Below are 27375 nucleotides of genomic sequence, written 5' to 3'. Positions count from 1 at the left end.
TAACCTGTGAGTTCGTCCAGACTATGTTCTACATCTGGGTCAAATTTCATCAACATCCGTTAAGCGTTACCATTCATCTATCTTTCTAGTAGGATTCCTAGGAGATCTTGGATTTTATAGCACGTTTCTACATATAAATCTCTTTCTTATACAAACAGTCTGATTGTAAATTATTCTTTAGAACATCGCCTTTGTTGTTGCGTTTGAAACACATGTTATTTTTTTCCAATAGTAATAGGAAGGCATAGGAATAGAGTTAGTATTCGTAAAAAGAAATCTTGTTCACAGACATGTTAAAGCAGATTTAAGTAAACCGGTGACGATTAAAATTATAAGCTTTCTGTTAAGTTTGTCACCCGGATATTTGTCAATCGCTGTTTTTTTCGTTTATATTTTTTGTGTTATACATCTGCTAAAGAATTAACATTAGTATCAAAAGTCCCACCCACGGAATACGTGTTTCACTAAACAGCTTTATTTAACCGCTCAGATGACGTAATCCTAAAATATTTAATTGTATTGCTATCAGTTCGTATAAAGGAGGGCTTCCACAGCACGTGATTCTAAAGTGGTAGCAATCCGTGTCGTACCCTCTGCGTGTCGGTATCTTCGGGTCTTTATTGGTCGGTCGGGACATTCCCAACAAAAACAAACTCTAATAACCTTCAGTAGCCAAACGAAAGGAAACAAAAGCTACTTGTACGGGAGTGTCAAACTATTTGTTACTAAGTGGTAACAAGTCGTGAATTACAGTTTCTTTCATGTACCTGTCTATGTATAGCTGTCTGTGGTCGTAGAATCACGCATCATGGAAGCCGACCTTAAGATCGTTTTAGGTGACACTTATCACACGTGGGTGTATTTCCGGCTTCCCACTTAATGGTCTCTAGATTTTCACGCTTGACCTGACATCTTTGGTGACATTATATTTATGTCTCCATGATGGTATTTAAGTAGAAGATTAATCAAAAAGTGTAACTTACATTAGCTAATACGTGTTTCTATGTCGGAATAGATAACGTTGAATTAAATAAACATGTTTAAAACAGAAGAAACTTTAAGAGCTTTTTAATTTTGTTTAATCGAGTTAGAAATTCAGTATTTACTACACGTTTACAATAACACAAAAATTAAGTCATTTCAAATTTTTTGTCCATGAAATTGAACGTAAAAAATCGAACGTAATACAATGTTGATTGGAAATGCACAGAATAAATCTCTAAAAATCGCAGCTATTCAAAAACATTACAAAATTCGAACGGCGTAGTCATAATATTTAATCTGTCGTCAAACTTTTAAAAGGAATTCAATAAACAAAAAGAACTAAAACCGGAACGAAACAATGTAAGAACTTTCTTTACTATTAGATTATTATGTCGAGGTAAAGAAAATCGTCTGTCAAAAATATTTTGTTCCACCGCAAAATGAATAATGGTCCATTGTGGAAGCACAAAAGTGTTACCATCATTGTGGGAGCGGAATAATGGCGGGTCGCCAGTGTTGCCAACAGAAAGAAACTCTTTTGAAGCTCTATGGCATCTGAATAGTCGGCTAATGGGCAGCGATCTTTATTAGATCGACATCTATGGAGCAATTTTTCAATTGTTCACAGTAATAGTTTTGAAGATTTTTTTTTTCTCTTGACCTGACCTCGGAAGAGGTTTTGTAACATAGAGTATGATTTATAATGTATTGTGAAGGCGTACTTTAAATCTTACTCATCTTAATACTCGTAATATTATAAATGCGAATGTTTAGATGGATGGATGTTTGTTACTACGTATCACCAGTACGGCTTAACGGATCTCCATGAAATTTGGTAGAGATGTAGAACACAGTCTGGAAGAACACATAAGCTACTAAGTTTTTTTCAAATCTGCGCGGACGTAGTCGCGAGCAGCAGTTAGTATTAAATTAATTATCAACAATTTAAAGCGACTTAGTTGTTCATACTTGTGTTCTTATAAAAACATACATAAATAATTTAATTGTCCAGCAGATTTAATTCCATCCTACATTGATTTACAGAATAAAAAAGTACGGTGTAAATTAAAGAATTATGCGTGGGATGGGATTATAATGTGTGAAATCCTAAGGAGATATTGAAGATACAGCCGTCGATAAATTCTCAGTCAAGCTTCGAAAGTTTTGAGGGTAGTTAATTATAATAAATGCGTGTCGTGTGCCACGCGCCGCCGTGTAAGGACAAGCCGTTACATAAATTCTGAATTACCTTAAATGGCGTACTGCAGAGTACCCACACGTCTTTGTTTATCTCGGATATAGTTAAAGTCTTTATGAAAACTGTTATAAAAATTATAAATCGCACAAACGTTTAGTTAGTTAATAATGAATGGTAAAAGAAAAACTACATTTTTAGGAAATCCTTGGGTGTTTATTCAATCATCAATGTTTACATTTATCTTTTTTTTTTATAAGAGAAGGGGGCAAACATTTATCTACATTATTAAATACGATTTCGTCAGTTCCTTATATCGACACCTTAACCTTACTTAAACGAATATTTTGTTTTAAAATCCCACACCACATAACTTCGTAAAAAGATTGTCCAAACTGTTTAAATTATTGTCACCATAGCATCGGATATTGTTTTTAATATCCCACGCAGTAACGGACGGGCAACAGTACGAGTTGTAGGGCATGCTCCCGGTGTGTCCCGGGCTCAGTTGACCGTTACTCGGCCGACGAACTGCCCGGGACAGGGACACACCGGGTAAGTACACAGAGTCGTGACTACAAATGACAACTGAGGACTCTTTCTGTTAACAAGTCAATACTTGGCCGCTTCACTGTGGCTTTGCTTTGTGCATTCCTATTCAATAAATATATTTTGTTTTGTAGACAACAACAACAAGAAAGATAGTATAATATCTAACTACGGTTAATCAAAAAAAAGTTAATAAAACAAAACAAACTATCCCAGTAACTTAAATGAACTTTTGAATATTACTTTTAAAACAAAAACAGTGTTACATCAACACTATTAGGTATCTATAAAGTAACAAGATATCTGTTCCGCGTAACGACCTTGCTAGGTTATTACTTGAATAACACGCCAACATTTAATTCCCGTCAGATTTAGCACGGACCACTACCATACCAAAAACAAAATGGATCCGACACGGATCGGAACGAAGTAACATAGTGTCTACACGATATGTTTAGGGTGCAACGTGCAACGGGGTCAATGACCAGAAATTTTACAAGGTCATTCCATCTACAGATATTTGGTTAAATAAATAGACACGAAATCTGAGAGCTAAATTTCAACAACTTTGAAGAGAAACTTTTTTCAGAACAAAAATTGTTTGTTCAAATATTTATTCCTGGTAATGTACCTACTAAGTGAACGTTTTGGAGATGGAAGCGTCTTATTAAATGAACACAGACGACTCCATAAAAAACATAAAAAACAGAAAAACTGTAATTGCACTGCCTATTTTTTTTTTATTATTAATGACTTAACTTTATTGTTAAGACAAATGGCACTTGAATATGTTTTCTTTATGTTTGTTGCCGTCTAACAAATCTTTGATAAAACATAAGAGCAGGATCCTCGCGATACAGGCTACGCCTAATACGAGGATACTGATCAGTACTTATAAAAGCAACCTCTTTTGTATCCATAAAGTTTCTTAGCTTAACTGTTAAAACGTAATTTTTTGGATTGTAATAAATTATTTTTCATTTTCATTTCTCATCTCTAGTATTAAAATTCAAATAAAAAAACGGAGAGGAAGAAATGTAAGACAATTTACCAATGATTCTTAAATGAAAAACAGGATGGATAGAATCCGAAAAACACAAATTTTGCCACGGTTAATGAAAGGAGATTTGATTAGAATACCATAAACAAGAGACAAAAGAAATAAAAGTATTCGACTGCCAAAAACCCTGTGGGAACTTGTAAGAAATAGTTAAAAGGCGAAGTATTTTATAGCGTGAAATGCACCGTTTTGTCCATCGTTGTTCAACCGATCCCGGACCGCACCGCCGAGTTTGTTCTGGGAAACGAATACTAATTTATTTCTTCTCGTTAAACGTAAACAAATAAACGTGTACGTGAGGCGCGTATTAACATCACAGACAATAACTTTAATGCAAGTAAATTATGCCTTAGTCGTAAGCTTCTGAAAACATTGTATTTAAAACATCTAAAACCTTAAACTTTTTTATGAAATAAAAAATAAAATGAAAATAACGAATTTTGAAGTCGGCGATTAAAAATATTTTTTAAATTATATCAAAGAAAACGGCTTTATTCATAAATAGGTGATTTTTATTAAGCTCTAGCTATTTTTAAATTCACTTCCTCATTTTTAATGTAATGGAAAGAAACTTCCCTTCCAAGTTTTAAACGAAGCTTCCTTCAAATTAAATTATTAAAACAAAATTAGTTACAACTTCGTACACATAGTATGACGTAAATCAAAAATTACATACGTATAGTTATCTAATCAGAGTGAAAATATCAGGCTTGAAGGTAGAAAGTAAATTAGTCGCTACAATAAATATTTAGTTAATTATTTTCTAACATCCGCCTAGATTCGAATATCTCAGGTAGCTGAACTAATTCTTTTGTGTGTTACTAACAAATCAAATTCAACTTTCATTTGATTACTCTGAGTAGGTGTGCTGGTCAATAAAGTATTGTATAGCTCTATGCATTATATATGACGAAGTCTGTATAAATCTTTCCATGGCATACGAGAATGAAAAATATTATAGATAACTAGCTGTCGCCCGCGACTCCGTCCGGGCGCAGTTAATAAAAAAAGCTAAATGGGGGGGGTTATGAAAAATAGATGTTGGCCGATTTTCAGAACTACTGAATATGCTCACAAAATTTCATGAGAATCGGTCAAGCCGTTTCGGAAGAGTTCAAGTTCGAACCCCGTAACACGAGAATTTTATATAAAAGATGTAGACATAACAGAAATCTTATCAAAGTAATTCGTGCTGAAAATAATTGGAAATAAAATATTGGCCTGTCCACATGCTTAAAATTGTATTAAAAAAGTCAAAAGTTCGGTGCATTATTATGAATTATTTAGCTTGTGTTTTTATAATAACAAGTGTAACAACACTTTTGAAAACAACAGAAGAGCAATAACAAGCTAGTAATTATTTCAACATAGTAAAATAGTAAAAGTAAGATATTCAATTATATAGAGCCGGAGTCCATTGTTAGCTCTGCAATAATTGATGATGAGCCAACGAAAACAATAGAGACGAGTAAAGTGGATAATGCCAAGTTATGCGATCCTGGTACATAATAGTTAGCTGCCAATATTGTAGTTATAAAACAATTCTTCCCTTGACATCGTTTTCATTAAGTGACAGCATTTTGCACAAAAACAACTCACTTCTTGTCTTTAGATCTGCTCACAGCATGAGTAACAAATAAGCTTCGAATATGTGTTTAGCAATTTTACTTTATGTAGTCCAAACTCATAGATTCATTGGACTTTTTAATTTGCTAAATGTAAGTCCAAATTTCAAGTAAAAGCCACAACAATTTGGTCTAGAAATTGCAAAGTGTCGATATTTTGTTCTCTTGTTTTCATAGATGTACTTTCGCTGTACGTAGTGGGTACACTATGCAAGTGACCTTCATCTGTGCTCCACAGCCGCCGGCGCCTGCTTTCTCGTCTGATCGATCGATAATACGGCAAGGTGCTATTGTTCACTGGATAACAACAAAATGTGCATTTGTTCTATATGATGGATTTGTTCTTTATTGCTATTCAACGATGTAGTGTTTGTGTCTATGGAATAGATACAATTCACTGTCTCATGTACCACACTGGAAGGCACAGCTGTCTCTGGGTAGTTGAGTGACGAACGCGGTACGAAGCGGACGTGCGCCTGCGCTCCAGTGTGGTAGTGGTGAGCCAGTGTCTGTCCTTAATCATCTTTAGGGACCCTATGGTCCTACAAATGGCGACGAGGTGAAAAAAAAAAAAAACAAAATAGAAAATTGGTAACTATGTCCGTATTTTGCGCCCTAAGTAATAAAATACTTGTGTGTAAATTAAAACATTGCAATCAAGATATTTCATTTTATGCCTAAAAGTGGTGTACAATTATTATAGATTTCATAATAGAAGAAAGATGGAAAGATATGATATGGGGAACATTAGTTTACAGTATTATCCGATTTTATAAGTTGTATACGTGTAAAATAGTAATGATGATTTATTGCAAGCATGCGATATCACTTCCGCCGTCGTTATCTATTTATTATGAGTAGGAATATTTGTCTATTAAAGTTTAGTTCACAAAAATTTTAATTGTCAATAATATTTACAAATTATTACAGCTAACTGTAAAAAAAATTAATTGTAAAAAAAGCGATTGAAATTATTGTAAATTATTATACCTTCGAGTACTTACAATATCAATCTTCATAAGTGTAAGGAACGTCAATAAAAGGCGGGGTCAACGGGTGGCCTGATTTATTTGTAAAGATGTTTTAAATCTGTTATATTAATCTACTCACTATTAGGTCATCAAATATTCTCTGTAACGAGACACATCAAATGCTACAATAAGTATCAACTGACATATTTATTTTGTTCAGAAATAATTATATTTCTGGCAAAGGTATTTGTGAATCTTCTTCAACGAACCGTTCTAGGATCTAAGACAGTGTCATACGAAATATGGGTCTATTATCTATTAACTGCAACTAAGTATTTCACGTAAAATGACAGGTACAGGCCGTATTTTGAAAATCGGCTATCATTTTAACTAAAACTAGCTTTTACCCGCGACTTTGTCCACGCGGAATAAAAGGATAGAAAACGGGGTAGAGGTAGTCCTATGTCCGTTTCCTGGTTCTGAGCTGCCTGCCCACCAATTTTCGGTCAAATCGATTCGGCCGTTCTTGAGTTGTAGATGGTGTAACTGATACGGCTTTCTTTTATATATATAGATAATACAGATATGTAGTGCTCTGGATTTCCATTAAATTGGAGATATATCTTCGTCTATTTTGGATATCCATTAAATTGGATATATGAATGCGTAAATAGGTAAACCTAATAAGGTACCTTCGGAGTATTGAAAAGTATACATTTATAATTTGGGTTTCTATTAAATTAGAGATATTCTAAACTATTTTATTACATTGTACAAAATGAAATTCATTAGATTGAATTTAATGTGTCTCGGACTTCTTCTAAATAAGAAGTATTAGTAAAAACAAAAGAACTTTCATTAAATTGAAGGTATTTTAGATTTTAGATTTAAATCGAACATTTTCAGTAGGAAGCAGCTGATATTGCAACGACTACTAAAAGAGAGGTACATTATTACAATAGCGAAGATAATTTGTTTGTTTACAAAAAAAATATACGCTAAAACGAGAAAAAATGAAGAAAGAGATAGAATAATTGTGTTAGTGTAATTATGATTTTTGCGTATATTGAAAGATTGTTTTAAAATAAATCGAATGTCGTTGAAAATAAGTCAAAACATATTCTTACTAATTGACTATAACGATTTTATAGGTGATAAGAAAGATAGAAGACATCACCCGCAATCGGTTGTTTTCGTTATGTCGTGGTCATGTGACGTACACTCTGTACACTGAGAGCAATTTAACTTTATTTAACATATAACATTAGATCCGACGATATATCATTAGATGCTAGAAGTTATCGACGGCATCTCAGTTGTATAGTTTGATGCGTTGAGATGTATCACTGGATTGGTTATATAGTTTATTTATCAATGTTACAATAAGTTCCCTCTGATGTTAAGAAGTTTTATTGATAAACCTATGTTAATAAATAAAAAAGTAGTTAATACTAAAGTCTGTTCGTGGGTCCTTAGCAAATATATATATATTACCAAATTATACGTAAAATTAAATGTTCAATTGTGGGAGCATGAGCAAATGAATATACGGGTGCAAATAGTAACAGATACATGTAATTGTAAATACTGCACAAAAGTTTTGATTGTTTTCTTTTGAATATTACCAGGTCTCACAGTTTAATAGAAAATTTGTGTTGTCTAAATTTAGTTAGATCTCTAATTCCGTGATGCCGGAATGTCGATAAAAAAAAAATGACTGAAAAGGTAATTTGTCCATCATTGTCAGTGTAGTATACAAGTGTGTGTAACTAGTGCACGCTGTCATGTGTATTGTACAGGTACAGTTTTATTTGAATTTAAAATATAACTAAACTATAGATAGGTTTAGCGTTCGTCCGTGATTTCGTAAGCGCGGAAAAAATATAGCCTAGGTTCTATTGATAGTCTCGACAAAATCGGTCCATGCGATTCGGAGATTATTCATATGGCCATTTGCCTGATTGTCCCTTATAATATTAACAAAAATTAACTTTAACTTGCGTTAAATTTTTATTAATTAAAGGCTTTAACGAATAACGAAGTTACATTTTTATTTAACGAATTAAAGATTAATGAAGTTAACTTTTGATTAACTGTGCCCACCTGTGACCAGGACCATAACAGGTTCACAAATTATTAACATCCTGAAGGAACTCTTTAGTCGACTGGGCTATCCACATTCAATCACTGCAGATAATGGCCAGCAGTTTGTAAATGAAGAGTTTAAAACTTTTGGTGAAGATTTCAACATTAAACTTTTAGTACTGTTCCATATTGGCCGCAAATGAATGGGGAAGTCGAGCTTCAAAATAGGGATATCTTAAAGTGCCTTAGAATAAGTGCAAGCGAAAAAAGAGACACGAATATAAGAGAAACATTATATTAGTATTTTATGATGTATAACTCTACTCCTCACTCAGTAACAGGAAAGACCCCTTCAGAACTTTTCTTTAAACGAAAGAATAGGAATAAGATTCGATGCTACATGATATTATTATTAATTTATTATTATTATTCGGGTTAGTTTCAACATACAAAATTTTTCAATTATTTAATTCAATACTTAATTTTGACATTAAGCTTGAGTGTTGTTGATATACCGGCTTGATAAATACATCATGGCGTCAGCCGGAACGCTGAGTGATTAGTGAATTGATACATACTTAAACCAATGATCTTATGACTTATGATAATATTGATACTTAGTAAAGCAACAACTGCAATTTTAAAAAAAAAAAAAAAAAAGGGAAATGGATTAGCTAAGTGTGCATTTGAATAACACATAATTATCGTGATTAAATAGTAAATACTTTATTGGCGTAGCCGTTTGGTTTATATGAAATTTATGCATAATAATGCATATTATTATGCAAAATAATGAAAAAAATTTAGATTTCAACTTAATTTAAGGTTAATCTATATACTTTTCTTCGTACTATTCATGGCGATCATAGTATATCTTCGAGGGGGAGTTCATTGCAGCCACTGATAGTGACAATGACTCACACTTTTGTTGTTTTGTATTTTCTGTTCTACAAAATATATCTAAATTATACGTAAAATGTTTGTTAGCAACAAGACCTACCGTTCTCCTATATCAGTTGTTAATTATTGCAGATATCCATGAAGTTGGTTGCACAGTCACATGCACGGAAATGTAAACATTGTTCTTGTTATGACGACATGACTTCTGATGGCGTTGTTCGATGAGTACATCATTTAATCAGATGATGTAAATTTCTTTTAATTTAATTAATTTTTATGACTACCATTAGGTATAAAGATCTTTATTTCTCATTAAAAAAAAAAAAAAGGGAGTAGATATGTTCGGAACCGTACCGCCGTGCGTAAACAACTTCTGTAAATCCGTGCTCGTAATTTTATTTTAAAAAAATAGTTATGAGTAATTGCATTTATTTAAAGTAATAGTTATAGTTTTTCTGTGCGTTGTAAGGAAGGTGTAAGTTTAAAGCGTTTGCTATAAACAAATGTTTTGTGAAGTTTTTAAATGTTATTAAACTATGCTGAACAATTATTGATATACCCGAAAAATAAATATGTATATCATACAGGCTTGCGGGTTAATACGTAATATAGATACAGAATACAGGATCAATATAAAGCAAAATAAACCTTAACACAACTATAGAAGATAATCTAACTTGACAGAAATGACAAAGTTATATATGTAGAAAATATTGAGAGATTATTACAGTTCAGCGATGATATATGATTTAAGTTTATTTTTGAAAGCATTAATACTGTTACAATTCTTTATCTCGTCTGATAGTTGTTAAACATTTGAACGCCTTCGAACGAAATAGTTTTATTCCATAGTTAGTTCGCGGAGTAATAGATTTTAATTTGTGTTTGTTACGTATGTTATGTTTGTTATCTCTTTTTCGAGTTTAATGTTAGACTTAATGTTTTTATTTGTTATGTTCATTATGAGAGTACAAATCTTAAATTTAAACATTTGAGTGACATTAAGTAATTTTGTTTGTTATAAAGTTCATTAGTTGGAGTTCGGTAATCAAAAAATTAAATTGGTGGTAATGATTTTCAGTAGATGTGAATACATTAAATTGGAAACACTTAGATTACCATTAAATTGGAAACACTTAGATTACCATTTAATTGGAAACAGTTTGATTACCATTAAATTGGAAACACTTCGGTTACCATTAAATTGGAAACACTTAGGTTACCATTAAATTGGAAACATTTCGGTTACCATTAAATTGGAAACACTTCGGTTACCATTAAATTGGAAACACTTCGGTTACCATTAAATTGGAAACACTTCGGTTACCATTAAATTGGAAACACTTCGGTTACCATTAAATTGGAAACACTTAGGTTACCATTAAATTGGAAACATTTCGGTTACCATTAAATTGGAAACACTTCGGTTACCATTAAATTGGAAACACTTCGGTTACCATTAAATTGGAAACACTTAGGTTACCATTAAATTGGAAACACTTCGGTTACCATTAAATTGGAAACACTTCTATTGCTGACTACAGAGAATTCCATTCAATTGGAATTGAGGTTGCCCCAAAGGACTCGGAATTTATGTTAAAGAATTAGATAGGACAAACAAACTTGCAAGTACATTTATCTCTACGCCTCATGAAGTCGGAAAAACTACATGTCACGGTAAGGAATGAAGAAACTGGACAAATACTAAGAATGAACGTTACACATCTAAAAAGAGTGGAAGGGGAATGGAAATCTAATGGAAATTTAAATGAAGATACATCAAACATTAATGAATGAAACAATCTGGTTAGAAATTATTAATTTATAATTACAGTAAAAAATATATATAAGATGTTGATTGAGTTGAAAATAATAATAAAATAAAACTTGTTAACAAGGAAGGGATGTAGTGTTTGTGTCTATGGAATAGATACAATTCACTGTCTCATGTACCACACTGGAAGGCACAGCTGTCTCTGGGTAGTTGAGTGACGAACGCGGTACGAAGCGGACGTGCGCCTGCGCTCCAGTGTGGTAGTGGTGAGCCAGTGTCTGTCCTTAATCATCTTTAGGGACCCTATGGTCCTACAAACAACAATACCATTTTGTTGTCATTTAGTTTCAAGATTTCACATTTTGTTGAGAATAACATATGACACGACCTATACCTTACAAAGAAATAGTAAGTATACAACAAATTGCGTTAACTTGGGTATTTCTCTTTGTGCTGATTGGCCCAATGGGTCTTTTTCCGATTGAGCCGATCCAATTCATAGAATCGGCCCAATGGGAGACTACCATTACTTTATGGTGGGTAAAAGACACATAGATCACTTATCTAAAAAGTTCTATACTAATGATTAAAGAAGTTGACGATTAGAATAGACAATAGTATTACATCACAAGAAGTTACGAAGAACACCATATAATGAAAGCAATCTTTGGAATCACCTAGCCTACATAACCGTTCTTTTCGTGATACCCTATACCACTTTAAACACTTTCATTGCGGGCGCAATCCTTTCGGACAGACATCATGTTCATTATTATTTGTAATACAAACTTTCACTGCCACTCGATTGACGTCTCCCATCTCCGAATTATGTTTAAATTCTCAAAGGCATAAGGTTGAAAATCGCGCGTCAGCTGCTTCAAAACATCATTTTTTTTAAATCTAGTTTAACAGCGAAAGTATTGTTTGCGATATACAACAAGCTCGTTGTTTATTCGTTAATATCTAGTCACTTAAATGTCGACCCAGTGATGTTTTTTTGGTGCAAAGGTCAACCAGTCAATAGAATTTCATTGCGCAACACTAGCATTAGTAGCACTAGTATTATCTATTTGTAAAATTTTCGTGGTAATTACTCCTACAGATGTCAACTCCATGAATATTGGAATGTATTCGCAGTATCTCGTTTAACTGTAATTACTTTTCGAACCATTGAACGTTTTCAGTAGACGTTACTCTGTTGGGTTGTTAATAACGACATAATCACAATAATAATACTAAATAATACGTACAATGAAATCTATTATTAAAAAAGGTCATCGCTCCCTTTACTAGGGAGCCGTCTACATTAGTCTATAAAACCGCTACTCGAAAACCTTTCATTAAATATTTAATCGTTATTAATTACAGTACAAAACAAACTCGAAGTCGCAGGACTCGCGTTAATGACCGTCAATTTAAAAACTGACATCATAATTATGCTAATGAACCACCGAGACGGATAAATCATTAAAAAATAAAACTGCGGACCGCTAAAGAGGCATCAGGCGTCGTATAAAAGTGTTGTAAGTGATCGGACAAGGTTCGGAGCGAGGCGATATTTTACGTTTTGTGTGTTAAGTGTGAGCCGATGTATGCCAGCAGGTTCGTGCGTCTGTCTGGCACACTTCGGCTTCGCCGCCACGCGTCTGCAGCTTTTATAGTACAACTTCGATACTTATTATAACTCAGGACTGTCTCTTTAAAACAACAAGATTGGAATAACTAATTAAAAACATTGTCTTGCCAGTAAGATGTTTTCTTAAGGTGCATTCTCCGTAAAAATACTTAAAATCTCATTTCTGACTAATAGTTATTCAACGTAGAGGTTTAGTAACTAGTCGTAGGAGTACAATACCCATACATAAAACACAGTGTTTATTATTTTGATTGCATAGAAATTTATTCAACGATCATAAAAACCGTTTATATATAATATCATGGTCACCATAAGCTTTGAGTGTATCGTTTAACATTTTATTCATGTCCCAGTCGCACAGCAAGAAAGTCGTGCGCGATATATTCTTCCTGAATTCTATACGTGTACATTTGCATAGTAGACTACTGGTTCTCAGCTGTCGTCGTAATGGGGGTGACGTTGTTATTCCAGTTGACAGCAGTCCGCTTGTAACGGTCTCACAATCCCACAACCCCACACATCTATTGTGCAAAACGTGTTTTACATCAATACTGATAAAGATATCAAATGGTTGGTAGCAAAGATAGGTCCCTAGTATGGATTAGGTACTATTATATTTTTGCGTTGTCTATATTCTATACCCTGGAGTGCAATCTATTTGAATTTTATCAGAACGTTCTTTATCTACTCGTCCACTGACTTTTATGTCACGGATTCTTTCTTTCATCTTATTACTTTCTTTACCTGTTGTCCTTTTTACTATCAAATTACTATTTCTCTCATCATCACTTTCATCACCTCCTTGTTACACACTCCCTTCTTACACATATCCTCTCTGTCATAATCCATACTTTCTTTATGGATCCGTTACATCTCTCTCATTCTCCGTTACATTTATGTAAAAAGGAAAATCATAAAATACTTAACTTAGTCAAAGTAAATAGTAGCTATAATGTAGGATACAAATAATTTTATGTTAATTTACAATTTATTAATGTAATTATTATTAAGTGTTATTATAGAGTAGTTTCAGGTAAAGTTATTAAATATTTTAATATATATTTCATGTATGTTATTAGATTTTATTTAATTTTATAATTACATTATGAACTTACTTTGACTTAGGCCTTAGATTAAAGCCCTAACGCCTTAGCCTAAGTTTCTAATTTTCAATTAAATTTAATTTTATATCACTAAACATTCTTAACCACGCTTAGAAGGAACAGATTAAATGTATTCAAAGAAGAGTATTAAGAACAATGACGATCAGGTTTAGGAGAAAAATAAGTAAAGGATAATAATGACAATCAAAGTCGTCAGAATTAAATGCCCAGATTCGATTGAAGAGAAATAAAAAACTGTTGGATTTAATAATCTGATGTTATTCACTCGATTGGATTATAATTATAATATGACTAGCTGTCGTCCGATTCCGTCCTCGTAGAATTAAAAACAAACGTTATAAGTAGTCTATGTCTTCTTCCAGATGATGTTCTATATATGTGACAAATTTCATTAAGATCCGTTGAGACGTTTCAAAGATACCTTCAAACAAACATACAGCCATCCATCTAAACATTCGCATTTATAAGATAGCTGGATAATATTACTAATCAATCCAATATTTATATATGACAGTACATCACAGTATGAAGTAACGGTTATTGACGGTAATTGGTATTTGCTGGTGTCCGTCGTCAAATCTAGAAAGTCTCCTCGCACCATGGGAATATTGACAAAAGTATTATATACAATACCGTTAGTTAATCTAAGATATTAATACAAAATATACAGTTAGCCGATGCATGGAATTGAGCGTCGAAAATTACGCAGCCTTTCAAACTGTTTACTACTTGCCTTAACAAATTCATTTGGTTTCCTTACATTCAAAGGTAAGTTAAGGATGTTGATCTGAAGACGACGAAAAATGACATTCACAATGCTTGCTCGATCCTTACATGTCTAAAAAGTTAACATCCAGTGATTAAACTTGAAAAATTGATTTCATACCTGTAAAGGTGACAGCCCTATTCAATGTATGACCCAAATTAACCTTGGTGAAAGGTGTATTTATATAGTTTGGACCACCCTGTTTAATTACTAAATTTATGTACTTGTTTACTATGAGGTAAATGATTATTTTATATCAGATAAAGAGAACACCGCTCACAAAATTTCCGCGACATTTACAAACTTAACAAACTTAAATTATGTTTATATTTTTTGCCTTTTTAGTGACCTTTTATGTTTACTTATATTATTATCTATGTTATATATGTTTATATAACCATGAATTTCCATTGACGTACCGTTTGTACATAAATACTCTCTTTGAAAATCAATATCCAATAGACATATAACATAGACAGTATGAAACTAAAGAAACATATATTTATATGTTAATCATTAAAAGATGTTAATGCAGAATAATTTCTTTTAAATCCAACACATATATCAAATCTTGCCTATACTGGTAGGATTAATCTAAATAGCCCAATTGTATAATCAAAACTGAAGGTGTTTAGTTAGTACTTCACTAGCGTTTTACTTCTCGTCTTTACTTTTTACATTCTTTATCTCGTGTAATAATAGTGTGTTACATAATTGTGTTCATAAGAGGTAATGAATATAATAAAGTAATGTCGCTTATGCAAAAGGAAGAGTAACAAAGTTACTATAGTTAATTTTCTTACATCATTTAACAATATATCTCTTCTTTGGACAGTTTCTTTCTTTATTTTTTATTTATTTTATTTATTTATTTTATTTTTTATAATAAACATGCTTATCAAAGACTAGCTGCCACCCCGACTCCGTCTGTGCGATATTAAAAAAAATAGCCTATGTGTTCTTCCAGATTATGTTCTTCAACTGTACCTAATTTCTTCGAGATCCATTGAGCCATTCCGGAGGTAGCTTCTAAGAAACATCCATCTATCTAAATTTTCGCATTTCGCATTAGTAAGATGTCACATTAAATTTTATCAACAAAATATTATTTAAAAATTAAATGTAAATTTGTAAGTTACTTAAATCCCTTTACATCAGTGTCACTGAACTCATGTGTCAGGCCAATTAAAAATAAAACTGCCGTAATTGATACCCAATAAAAATATAAAACGATTAAAAAAGTTAAATCCAATCTTTGCGTTTAATTAAGCTTTAAAATTTTTACGTCGCGTCATAACGCCCTCAATGGATTCGATACAATTAATACAAAATTAAAAAAAAAATGTAGGTCACTCTGCCCTCTTAAGTTTTACAACTCGTTTGTAATTGATCCAACTGTTTTGTATAATAAATACAGTTTAAATATTTATTTTTACATAACTGTTCATTATAAATTAAGAGGTTAAAAGTAATTTAACGATAATAGATTTTTATATATTTTGGTTCGTAATTTGACAAGCATAAATTCAAAATTAAAATAATAAATCTAGGCACTAAAAAGAAACACTTTTGGCAGACAAAATCACATATTATGTACGTACATACCGTATTTACCATGGGCTTCATCCCTGTTATTAACTTTGACAGCGACGACAATATGTTTGCAACGGAGATTTTAGTCTGAGAAACCTACGGTTAGTAATTTAATGTTGTATTTAATGATGCGATTATAATTAAATATTTAACTTAAATATTAATTAACAGATGGTTTAACGCGTGTGTTAATTTTGTATTACACGGTAAAACATAGGTTGAGGACGGACAGTGGTTGGCATTTCCTCTTTTAATTGTCATTTAGTAAAGCCTACTAGCTATAACATATCAACATAATTAATATCGTGCCATCTCATCTGAGAACCATAAATATCTACCAGGGCTACCAACTTTACAGAAACAATTGTATTAAGTTAAAAGCAATTGAATAGATATAACAATTTCAGTTAAAGTAATTTAACTACTGACTATTAACAATTCATAAAGATGGTCAATCATTTAGCCCTTATTACTGTAGGTTAACGAAAACACCTGCCAACAGAGAATTTTTGTAATTTTTTTTTTCAATGGAAGCCAGTTAATGGTTACTTCTGCATGTACAATACAATGAAAATAATATGTTGTGGGATATTAGTAAAAGTTCCCATCTTTATGTTTGATATTTGTTACCCTGTGTTAAACGTAACCGTTCCTTGGGGCCATGACGTGTGTGGTCGAGTACACTAACAGCCGGTAACTTTACGGCATACCACCACTAGATATTTATCTGTAAATTTATCCACCTCACCTTAGCGTTCAACTACTTAGGGACCGGTATGTTTGACGTCCACCCTGACCCTTATTTTACTTTAGATTAATTCGTCGCAGTTCCCACATAACGTTAGATGTCAGATATAATCTTGCAAATATATTTATCAAGGACATTGTCAATTAACACAATGTTGGTAGACTAAAGAAATATATACTTACAAAACTGACACATTTTTACTATAAAGCAAAGTCATAGTGCACTTTCATAAGTATAATTTCAAATACGTTATACGTAGAGTAACATCTTTGTAAACATTCTAACGGCGTTCATTGAGTGGACAAGCAGATAGGCGGGATACCATAGATAACACGCTCCAGCGAGACGTATAAACTCGCCTAATGACAGCTCGGCTCCCGCGCGATATTAAATGGCGGATAGCGGGCAACATCGAGACCTGTGGGCGTTAGTGACGCGTTAATTTAATGCTTGCATAGATGATGAGTTTTGTGTTTATCAAATAGATATTTATGATCTGGATTTTACAATGCGTGAGGTGAGAAATTAAAATAAAAACTTTATGATATTGTTAATTGGCTCTATACTTACGATACCTTTGCCTTCAACAATTATATCGCTTTTTGATTGTTATATGAACGGTTCAGAAATTAAATTCCGAATTCATAAGTTTCTTAATTTTAACTTTATTCTCTTGTTTATAAATCTAACTGATTTGTTGGCAACCTTTATAAAATGAGATGTATATATTCTTAGCAATTTTTTTTTATTAGTATTCCGTTCAAATTAATTAATTAAATCAATACCGAAATTAAAACTTCCTAAGTTCTTTTATGGATAATTAATTAGACACGCCGTCAAATTACGGCATTATCCCCTTAATTTGAACATCGCGTAGGCGAAATTAGTAGGCCACAATATAAATAATGGAATTTAGGCCGATAGTTTTATAATAAGTGTATCATTGATGGGCGGAAGATCTGTCATAAAAGATGTTATAGGAGTGGCGTAGCCCACGCAACACCAGGCCCGTAGTAGACTATTCTCAAGTGGCACAACCGGCTTAAACCGACCACTAATTTGACACGACACTATAGAGCGTTTACACTTGGAACAAATATAAAAAACATCATTATTTTGATAAATTAATTAAGAACGGCTTAATTCACGTATCCGGTGACGGCACTGACTAGTTTCGGACCCGTCGGGAGTACATCTTCAGGGCGAGTATTCAGTGCGAGACGCGACACGACCGCGCAGTTTTCAAAATAAACATTCGCCCTGAAGATGGACCACCGACGGGTCCGAAACTAGTCGGTGCCGTTATCTGACGATCATACGTGTGTTAAGCCTTAATTAATTTATTATAATGTCTCACGAAAGTTTCAACAATTTTATCATTACTCTGATTAAATTAAAATATATAGAGATAACAATATACTTTCCTATAGGAGTTTCGGCAGTGAAAACCTACGTTTTCTGACATGATTTACCAAAAAAAACTATAAACATTGATAATATAATTATTATCAAACAAGTTGTATATTTTTGTAAGGCTAGTTATAAAATGCTTGTATAAGGAGTGGAATATTAATACATCCGCTATTATTACAGAAAAAGTTCAAAGCGACTAGATACAGCGTGTTTCTTGTTGCTCGTAAACATCCTGTGGCTCGGCTGACTTGTTCCTTTTATAATATTATAATATAAAAGGCAAATAAGCATAATCTTGCTTAGAGGGAGGTCAAGCGTGCGCTGCCCTGTATTGTTTTCTGTCGTAACTCGCGACTTTGCCCCATCATCTTGAGCCTTTGCCGTTTTTAAATTGCCCATAGACAATGTCTATGAACTAAAATTGTCGCTTAGTGTTGGAAAAAGCTTTATATGGCAACACTTTTTTATGACTTTCGTTGTTACATGTAGTTGATTTTTATTGCGGATGTTTATGTAAAAATTTTACCACAACCGATTTACTTTTATTTTGCATAACGTACAAAAATGTACGCAAGATTTATGAAGAAAAAGTTTCCAAAGATTTATGTACAAAATTAATGTGGTTTAATATCGTGGAACAAATTATGATAGTAGAATAAAGAAAAAACTGGACGTTTAATTATCTTTATAACAACTTATTTTAATCTATATTAAATTGCTGAGAACCGTTACGCGCCAAAAGTAATGTCAAATGTGACAACCGCGCGAAAAACCTGTCACTTGAAAAATCGGTGTAACAAAAGTTTATAACGATAAATATCAGGTAAATCAGTGGAGCGTAAAAGGTCAAAATCTGTAAGTATGTTGAAAAAAAAAAGGTAATGCAACAAGTTTTTAAGGAAAACTGGTAGTTGACGAATATCGGTCACTACTGCATGGAGACCGTTAGCTTTGATCCCGTATTAGCATCAGCCCCAGCAGAAATCGTCGATTGGCTCGTATTGACTGGGGCCTTGAATAATGTATCAAGTTTAATATTAAAGTCGGCGAGACAATAGTAAATATCCGGGTTCGTGGCGCCTGTCGCTATCTTTGAAGGGTTATTTGAATTTTACATAATGAATTCAGCATTGTTGTGATTTAATTAGATCCGTAGAACCATATTGGGGTTTAGACATAGCACACCTATTTATATGTATCCAATTCTCGGGTTAAAAAGCGGATATAAGCTTATATATTATATTAACAATAGTCATAAGGATAACTTTTCTAGTCACTCAATCTATTGCAATTCAATTTTAATTTCGTTGTCATAAGTTGAATTTATAAGTTAAGAGCTGAAGAATTATAAAAAAACGTAATAAGAAGCCTATGTGTTCTTCCCGACTATGTTCTACATCTGTGCCAAATTTCATCAAGATCCGTTGAGCCGTTTCGGAGATACCTTCTAACAAACATCCATCCATTCATTCATCCATCCATCTAAACATTCGCATTTATAATATTAGTAAGATAATGTCATCTTACATATTATGCAATAAAACATAGTTCGCACTGCCTTAAAAAGCTGATAAATAGCAAGAGATAGGTGTAGATAATAATTGAATGCGTGAATTACAAAAGGGTAACTCAACACAATACCTTATGAGGTAAAGGCGTCTAGTTGTCTTTGTTTATGCTCCGGTGAGATCCGTCTCTAATGGTGGCTTAGCAGCGTCGGAGTTAACAAATCGAGCAATTTATGAGCATAAGAAGATTGTGTGTGCGACCAGTAATCTGCTCTTATTAAATAGACCATAAACAATGGAATTGTTGGGACTAATTTATTAGTTTTCAATGTGATTGAAAATGTGTTGGTATTATGCAACAAAATAAGTCTAGTGTTTATTATTTTTGCATAAATTTAAATGGATTTTCTTTTACTTATGTGACTGCAGAAAAATTCCAGCTGTAACAAAATTATCACAGGATAACTATGTACTATAGATAGTCGTATAAATCAGTCGTAGACATTAAACATTATTAATTTATTCAAAAATAAAAGTGTTGACTTTCAGTTAATTTAAAAATCGTACAGATAAATTAACGTTAAGTTACTATTTTTTATATATTATAAAGTTGATAACATATCCAGAGACTTTTATCTTTTTGGTCGCCCTAGCCAGTTCCCGCCCGCGGCGCGGCGCTACGCTAGCCGCATAAATTGCTCTGATTTGCGATACCCTAGCTCACTAGCCACACATAGGGCTGCTAAACTATAAAAATGTAAACCCGAAGACACTCGAAGGCACTTGTCGAGCCTTGACTTCTTAGCGATAGATAGATAGGTTTTCAAACCACAATGTGAAATATGTAGCTCGAATATATACCAAGTATTTCTGGATTCCGGTTGTGATATCCGAAGATGTGGCAACCCTAGCCAACCGCGCCGCTCGCATTTTACCGTCTCCTTACACAATCAGATCCTACTAACAATAACTACTTACTCCTAAACGATGTCGTAACTAAACATCTTAACAAAACAACCAAGAAACTAACTTACTTTTTTAAACCTACTGTTTTACTCAGACATGGCAAAGGCGGTTTCCAACGAGATATAGATAGAAGATGTTTAAAATAGACTGAGCGTCCGGAAAAAGATAAAAGAAAGTAGGTACCTCATTTAAAAACTTAAATTTATTAAATATTAGTAAGTTAAAAAAAATATTTTATCTCTTAAGTAATAATTTATGCTATAATGTTATTTTTTTGTCTGAATAAATTATAAATTTTTGAAATGTCAGAGCTAATTGTGAAAACAAAGTCAAATTGTTCATTTCTTAATTTGTTACTAAAAACATCAGACAAGATATTATTGACATTAAATTATAATAATAGTTTCACTATTTTATGATAATGTATGTTTAATCTACTTTATAAATTAATGTTTTTTTTATTTCTTCCACTTCACGCCTGTATTCTGTGTGGTCTTGGTATTGCACCGGACGAGTCAGCCCTTCGTGCAACTTATGTTGTTACTGGCGTCTATCGCTGTTAAAAATTTAAAACTGTACCAAGTACCTCTTAAAGCTTAACATACTTAATTCAAATTTTGACCCATCGTCGGTTAGGTGAATAAACGTCAGGAAACGAGCTCAAGGGAAGCTTTAGTTCAGGTTGAGAGCGAATCTCTAGTTTTAAGTAGTCACTTTCATCTCGACACCGTTAGTTTCGAACTGGCCAGCGATAAGTCGAGGAAAGTCGACAGAGCAAGACAGATGGCCGACCGCCGGGCGCCCGGTCATTTTATGATAATGGCGACACAGCGCGTGTGAAATGGAACACCAGACATTATCGGATTTGGCCACTATATGGTAATTGTGATGACAGACGGAAGCTTTTACTGTTGCGGGGATAAGATATTTTATCTTTGGATATAAATTTACAAAAGAATTGTTTAAATTGAGCGTCAGTTCAAGGAGTGTCATTCGTTGAAAAGTAAGTGGAAAAATTTCAGAATAGCGTCGTTTTTAAATTATTAACGACGGTATGGTCTAGAAGAAGGAAATTGAAAAAAATGTGATGAAATATCTTTTATAACAAACAATGTTGCCCATATTGACTTATTCCTTAAAGTTTTTAGGTATATAAATACAAAACATCGTATGATATTTTAAAGTCTTTTTTGAATCTTATCTTTCTTAATAAAATCATGGACACCCTATTGAAAATAAACTCTTCAGAAAGTTTTATATAGATGAGTAGAGTACTTACATTGCCGAGAAAGCCGCTGTAGGGCTGTATGGGCGGGGGTAACGCGGGCAGCGCCGGAGGCGCGGGAAGCGCGGGTGAGCGCCGCGGGCTCGGCCGCTGCTCCTCCGTCAGCCCCATCTCACACCTGCATATCTGCGAACCACACAAAAAAGTTAAAAACTAAACTGAAAACTTTTCGACTAAAGACGGTAATCTTACTAATATTATAAATGAGAAAGATTTAGATGGATTGAAGGACGTTTTTAGAAGGTGTCTCCGTAACTGCTCAAGGTATCTTCATGAAATTTGGCACACATGTAGAACAGTAATCTGAAGGAACACATAGGTCACTTAAGTTTTTTTCTTTATTCCGCGCATACGGAGTTGCGGGCGCCAACTAGTTAACATTAAAAGAAGTAAAATAGACCATAAAAAGCTATATGGAAATGTCAAAATACAATATCAAAACAATAGGATACAGTTGTTTGTTGATTATAATCCACATTTCACCTGAACACGTACACTAAACATCGCATAGTCATTCGGAAAACATAACGTTGATATTAGTAACGACCTATAAGCGACTTTGAAGATGCAAAAATAGTAATTATAATGAATATTCACTTCATTAACAATACCAGATCAAGGTTATAACATGTTTTCTGAGTAAATCACGTCGACAGGTTTATGTATTCAATTTGGTACATAATGGACTTTAGTCTAAATCATCCGCTTCCTAATTGCACCTATGCACTTTTCGTGACCCGTTGAGCATAATTTTAACATAAAACAATAATTACAATAAAGTTTTATAGTCGCTATACTAAATTGCTTCCTCATTTATGTAGATGTATTTAAAAAATAAAACGTAATCTTTAATTTTGTTATTAAAAATTATATAATATAAAAATATCTTATCGAGAACAATGACTCGATAAAACATCGCCGATATTATTTATTCAATAATTGTAGTGTTTTATGTAGTACTTAGACATCGTAAATTGTAAGCAACCTCTAGTGAGATTTACTCAAAACAATGCTTCACTAAAGTAAGGGGATAAATTAACCAAGCATAACATTTTCTCCAAATACGCTTGCAATAACCGCTACGACTTAGGGTCCTTCAAGAAGCAAGCGTATCACCATCTCAAAGGCCGGCAACGCATCTGCGTTACCTCTGGTATTGCAGATGTCCATGGGCGTCGATGAACACCTTGGTGTTCCCGCTGCTCGTTTGCCTTCTTATCTTATATAAAAAAAAAATTAGATCATCAACAACAACGTACATAATTTCAAAACTGAGGGATACTGTATTTATTTGATTTAAAAAACATGAAGCTAACAATTGAATACTTATAATATGGCTTTTTATTAATATTAAAACAAAAAGCAACGTTATATAACGCTTAAGGAATAATAATTAAAAACAATTTACATAAAGAAAACATTAATTAAACTAAATTTTAAAATCCTAAATACCGAGGTTCGTCTAGACGTCTGATAAGGTTAAGACTGAATTAAACGACTTTCTTATGTAGGCTAACAATACTCCATTTGATGTAGAAACGAGAAAAACACGAATCAATTGGATTGCGGATGTGTTTTGTGCTGTATGGTTATTAGGAATAAACGGTTTGGTGTCCGAGGTCGTTTGTTCACCTCAAAATGTCAAACGTATTACTATTGGTACCAACTCGATACGTTCTCACTTGAAAGTCGAACCTTCATTTGAGTTTAAATTTTCACAAAATTGTTAAAATATCACTAAAAAACGTACTCCACATCCAAAATAACGTTAAACTCGCGTGGAATGAAACACGAATGCGCCTAAGTGTTTCTTGGTCAAAACTTTTTGTGCACAGTATTGTACAAAAACATTATCTCTGTTTTTATAGTAGTTTAATAGTAATAATAAGCACAAGAGCGAACCAAATTGTTATATTTTTAATGACTGCTTCAATTTTGAAATGCGAACCGAGATTTTTTAAGTGAAGATTTTGTTATAGAAATTCAATTACGTCTTCCAAATTTAAATTACTAACGTCTGTCAAAGATGAATGACAATATTTTAAGGGTAATAAAATGATAATGATAGGCACAGATAATAAATCAATCTATTTACCATAAACGTATTAGATATTTTTATTACAATTGTAATTCGATAGCTGTATAAATAAATAAAACATTGGTTATGGTTTTACATTATTAGTATTTTACGACCGATATTAGCACAAAAACAATGTCTATAATAAAAATATTTATAAGCACTTCTCAAACTGTAAAGTTCCGCAAGATTAGAAAGAGTGTACAAGGGTTTTTTTTTGTAATTGAAAAATAGGGGAACATTTTATGTCCTAATGGCCAGTAACAATCTAAAGATAATAAAACTATCAACTGCATTTTTTAAATGGTTTTACAGACCACCAGTAATAGTTGCAAAGTCATTCGACGATCAGTTTAAATGCATGTTATCTTCCAGGCTTCCAGCTACGCGTTGACAGCCGTATTCTGCAGACGTGGGCAACACAGCGTGAACTAAATGTGAATAAATCTTAACATTTTGCACTGTTAAAACATGTGCATGAAGGGCAATTATTGCTCTGTACCCAACTGTCAATGTCAAATTATATTGCGTCAACTTGTACGATTAATATTACAGATAGTTAAAACAGTTTAATACATAATTATACCGTATAAAATACATGTCATTGACAGATTTCAAGGAAAAAAAAGTCCTTTTTGGCGGGAACCTCAGTTTAAATTGATAACATCAAAATTAAGAAAATTAGTCGATCTCAAATTAATTGAGGAGTTTATGTATTCAAATTCAGTTCCGGTTTTTACATATGCAAAAGAAAAAATCTCATTAGTCTTGTACCTTTGAAAGATTACATTAGCTATATCAACATAGGCTATCTTCTTCAACATAAAATGTAAAATAAAAGTATGTGTAACACCAGAAGTCATCTCACGTAGTTTACAATGACGTAGAATCTTTGTGACAGTATCGCAGTCGTCTTGCTTGACCTATGTTTCGGCACGTTTTGACATACATAGTTCGGACAGATAACTTCAGTAGACCGTAAAAGGATAGCTGATTGTAACTCTTGATACCAGGCTTATGACGCATTTTTGGGTACTTAAAAGATTGACTGTGGGAAATCATAAAGCATATAATTTTTTCCTCCATGTTGTCATTTGTTTTTTTTTGGAGGAAAAACATACTATTGGTCGAATACAATCATGTCGCATAAAGCCAAATTTGTCTTGAAGTATTCGTTAACGACACGACTCAATCGGAAATTTTAGAAGGATTGTAGACTAAAAACGTGACCATAATTTTTTTTTAAAGAAATATCAAAGAAATTTGTTACAGAGTCAGTTGTTTTTGTTGGTCACTAAATCACAGCCCAAAGCAATAAGAAATTTGCCAATGGTTAACCAATCGTAATATCTAAATTCCACTTTAACTATTTCTAGATAAAGTCTATTCTCAATTGAACTAGGATTTTAAGATTATATGGTAAATAAATTTAAATCTTGTTTGCACAAAATCTTAAATTTAATAATAATACCTAGATCTAGGTAAAGGCTGACATGGTCTGAACTGGTGTTTCTGTATCTACTTATGTTATATTATAACGTAAGGATATAATGTTTGTCCCTCATTCGATAAGGTAATCCAGTATGCATTCGTTTAGCAAGCTCTGGCGCCATCTTGATGTCCTATCTAAGTCATTTCGTAACCATTATAATACAACTGTTTATAAGTTGAAAGGCGACGAAAAACTAGTAATTTTGTTGCAAGACTGTAATGCATAGTAAACTAGCATTGATAGTTATTACATATATTACATATATAAAACAAATTTACTAGATTTTTTACATTTACTAAATGATACTGCATTGTTAAGTTCAGGATGTCGTTGAACTCTTTTGCTTTCGGCTTAGCTATAACGATGTCTAAATGCTGATAGAATTTGAGTTCGTTTTATTTAAAGCGAAATGTTAGTTTAGCATTATCGTGGTTAATCTGATTTTTGTTGCACTTAGGAAGACAATTGAAAGAATAGTAAAATAAAAATTCTTCTCCAATTCATCAAAAATATTTGGATTTAATGCTTCTTTATTGAATATTTCTTATAAATACCATCGCACGCATCAGATGAGGGTATCAGTTCGCCTAGGCAGATTACACCTCCCATGAAACACGTATCTGTTACCTACGGAATTAAATCGACTTATATTTCACAGACATCTCAGTGACGGACTTTCTCAGTAAATGTGTTAATAAAAAGGAATCCTCTAATTATTCCAGGAGTTAATTAGTTTAATTATCTCGCTGGTTAAATAAAAAAATAAAGAATTTTATGATAATTAAAACAGTAAAATAAAATTAATTAATTATTACATTTAATATCCGGAGCTAATAAAGTGTCAATTGTTGAACACCTTTTCGATAAAGGTTTTCGAAGAGTTGCGTGCCAAAACCGGTCTACGCCAAAATTGCAACCCCCGCATACGGCGCATAGCTGGCCTACAAAGGAGATGATATCTATGACCAAAAGCTATATATGGACCAAACACAAATTTTACGATCTGTATATACTGTCTTCTTAGTACTTAAGGTTGAAAATCTTTTGTTGTAGGTTTTTCAAAGTTTGGTTTTATATCGTAAAACTTTTTTGTCACGAGGAAAGCAAAGTAAGGACAGTAGGAAAGAGCAGTACTGCTATCGTTTGACAGACGCTTCAGAACAATACTGTTTTTACAGTATGTGTTTTAAATAATGGCAGTACTGAACTGTTTACTGCTCTGCCTCAATGTTCTACCCTCGTGTGAAACTATAATAATACAGCGTCGGGTTTGACAAAGGGAGTCAATTTTAGCGTATCTACCTTCGCCGTGACTCATCCGTCCATGGTGATTATCTCGAAGCAATATGGCGGACGAACTCGTGAGCTACAAAGCGTTCTATTTAACCGTCGAACGATATCGGAATGGAAACTAAAATGGGGTAAAATTATCTCGAATTTCTATCTATAAGACACGGCTTATTCGAGTTTTAAAATCGAGGTACATTGATGCGATCGCAAGTCGAGAGAGTTCTTTGTTGCGTCACTCTGTTGTTACAATTTGATTACTGTATTACATTTAAGTACCTATAAGACCTCAATACATTTCGTTGTATTTTAAGTTTATTAATTCTGTAATTCTAAA

General features: G+C 33.0%; 1 protein-coding gene across 2 annotated transcripts in view; it reads right to left on the bottom strand.

The window, feature by feature from the left end:
* Nucleotides 1–27375, bottom strand: part of LOC106708926 (leucine zipper putative tumor suppressor 2 homolog) — an 88862-nt gene that overhangs the window by 53855 nt on the left and 7632 nt on the right. The window contains exons 1-2 of one of the 2 annotated variants that reach the window (XM_014500536.2): nt 24198–24205; nt 22177–22308 (exon numbers count right to left, since the gene is read on the bottom strand). In XM_014500536.2, coding sequence (XP_014356022.1) covers nt 22177–22293 — 117 coding nt within the window. In that variant the 5' untranslated portion in view covers nt 22294–22308; nt 24198–24205. Of the gene's footprint in view, nt 1–22176; nt 22309–24197; nt 24206–27375 lie in introns of those variants that run through there. The other variant, XM_014500534.2, reaches the window with a different exon arrangement.

The sequence above is a fragment of the Papilio machaon genome, chromosome 11 (assembly GCF_912999745.1).
Source record: "Papilio machaon chromosome 11, ilPapMach1.1, whole genome shotgun sequence".
NCBI classification, from domain to species: Eukaryota; Metazoa; Arthropoda; class Insecta; order Lepidoptera; family Papilionidae; genus Papilio; species Papilio machaon.
This window is presented reverse-complemented; position numbering and strand designations above follow the sequence as displayed.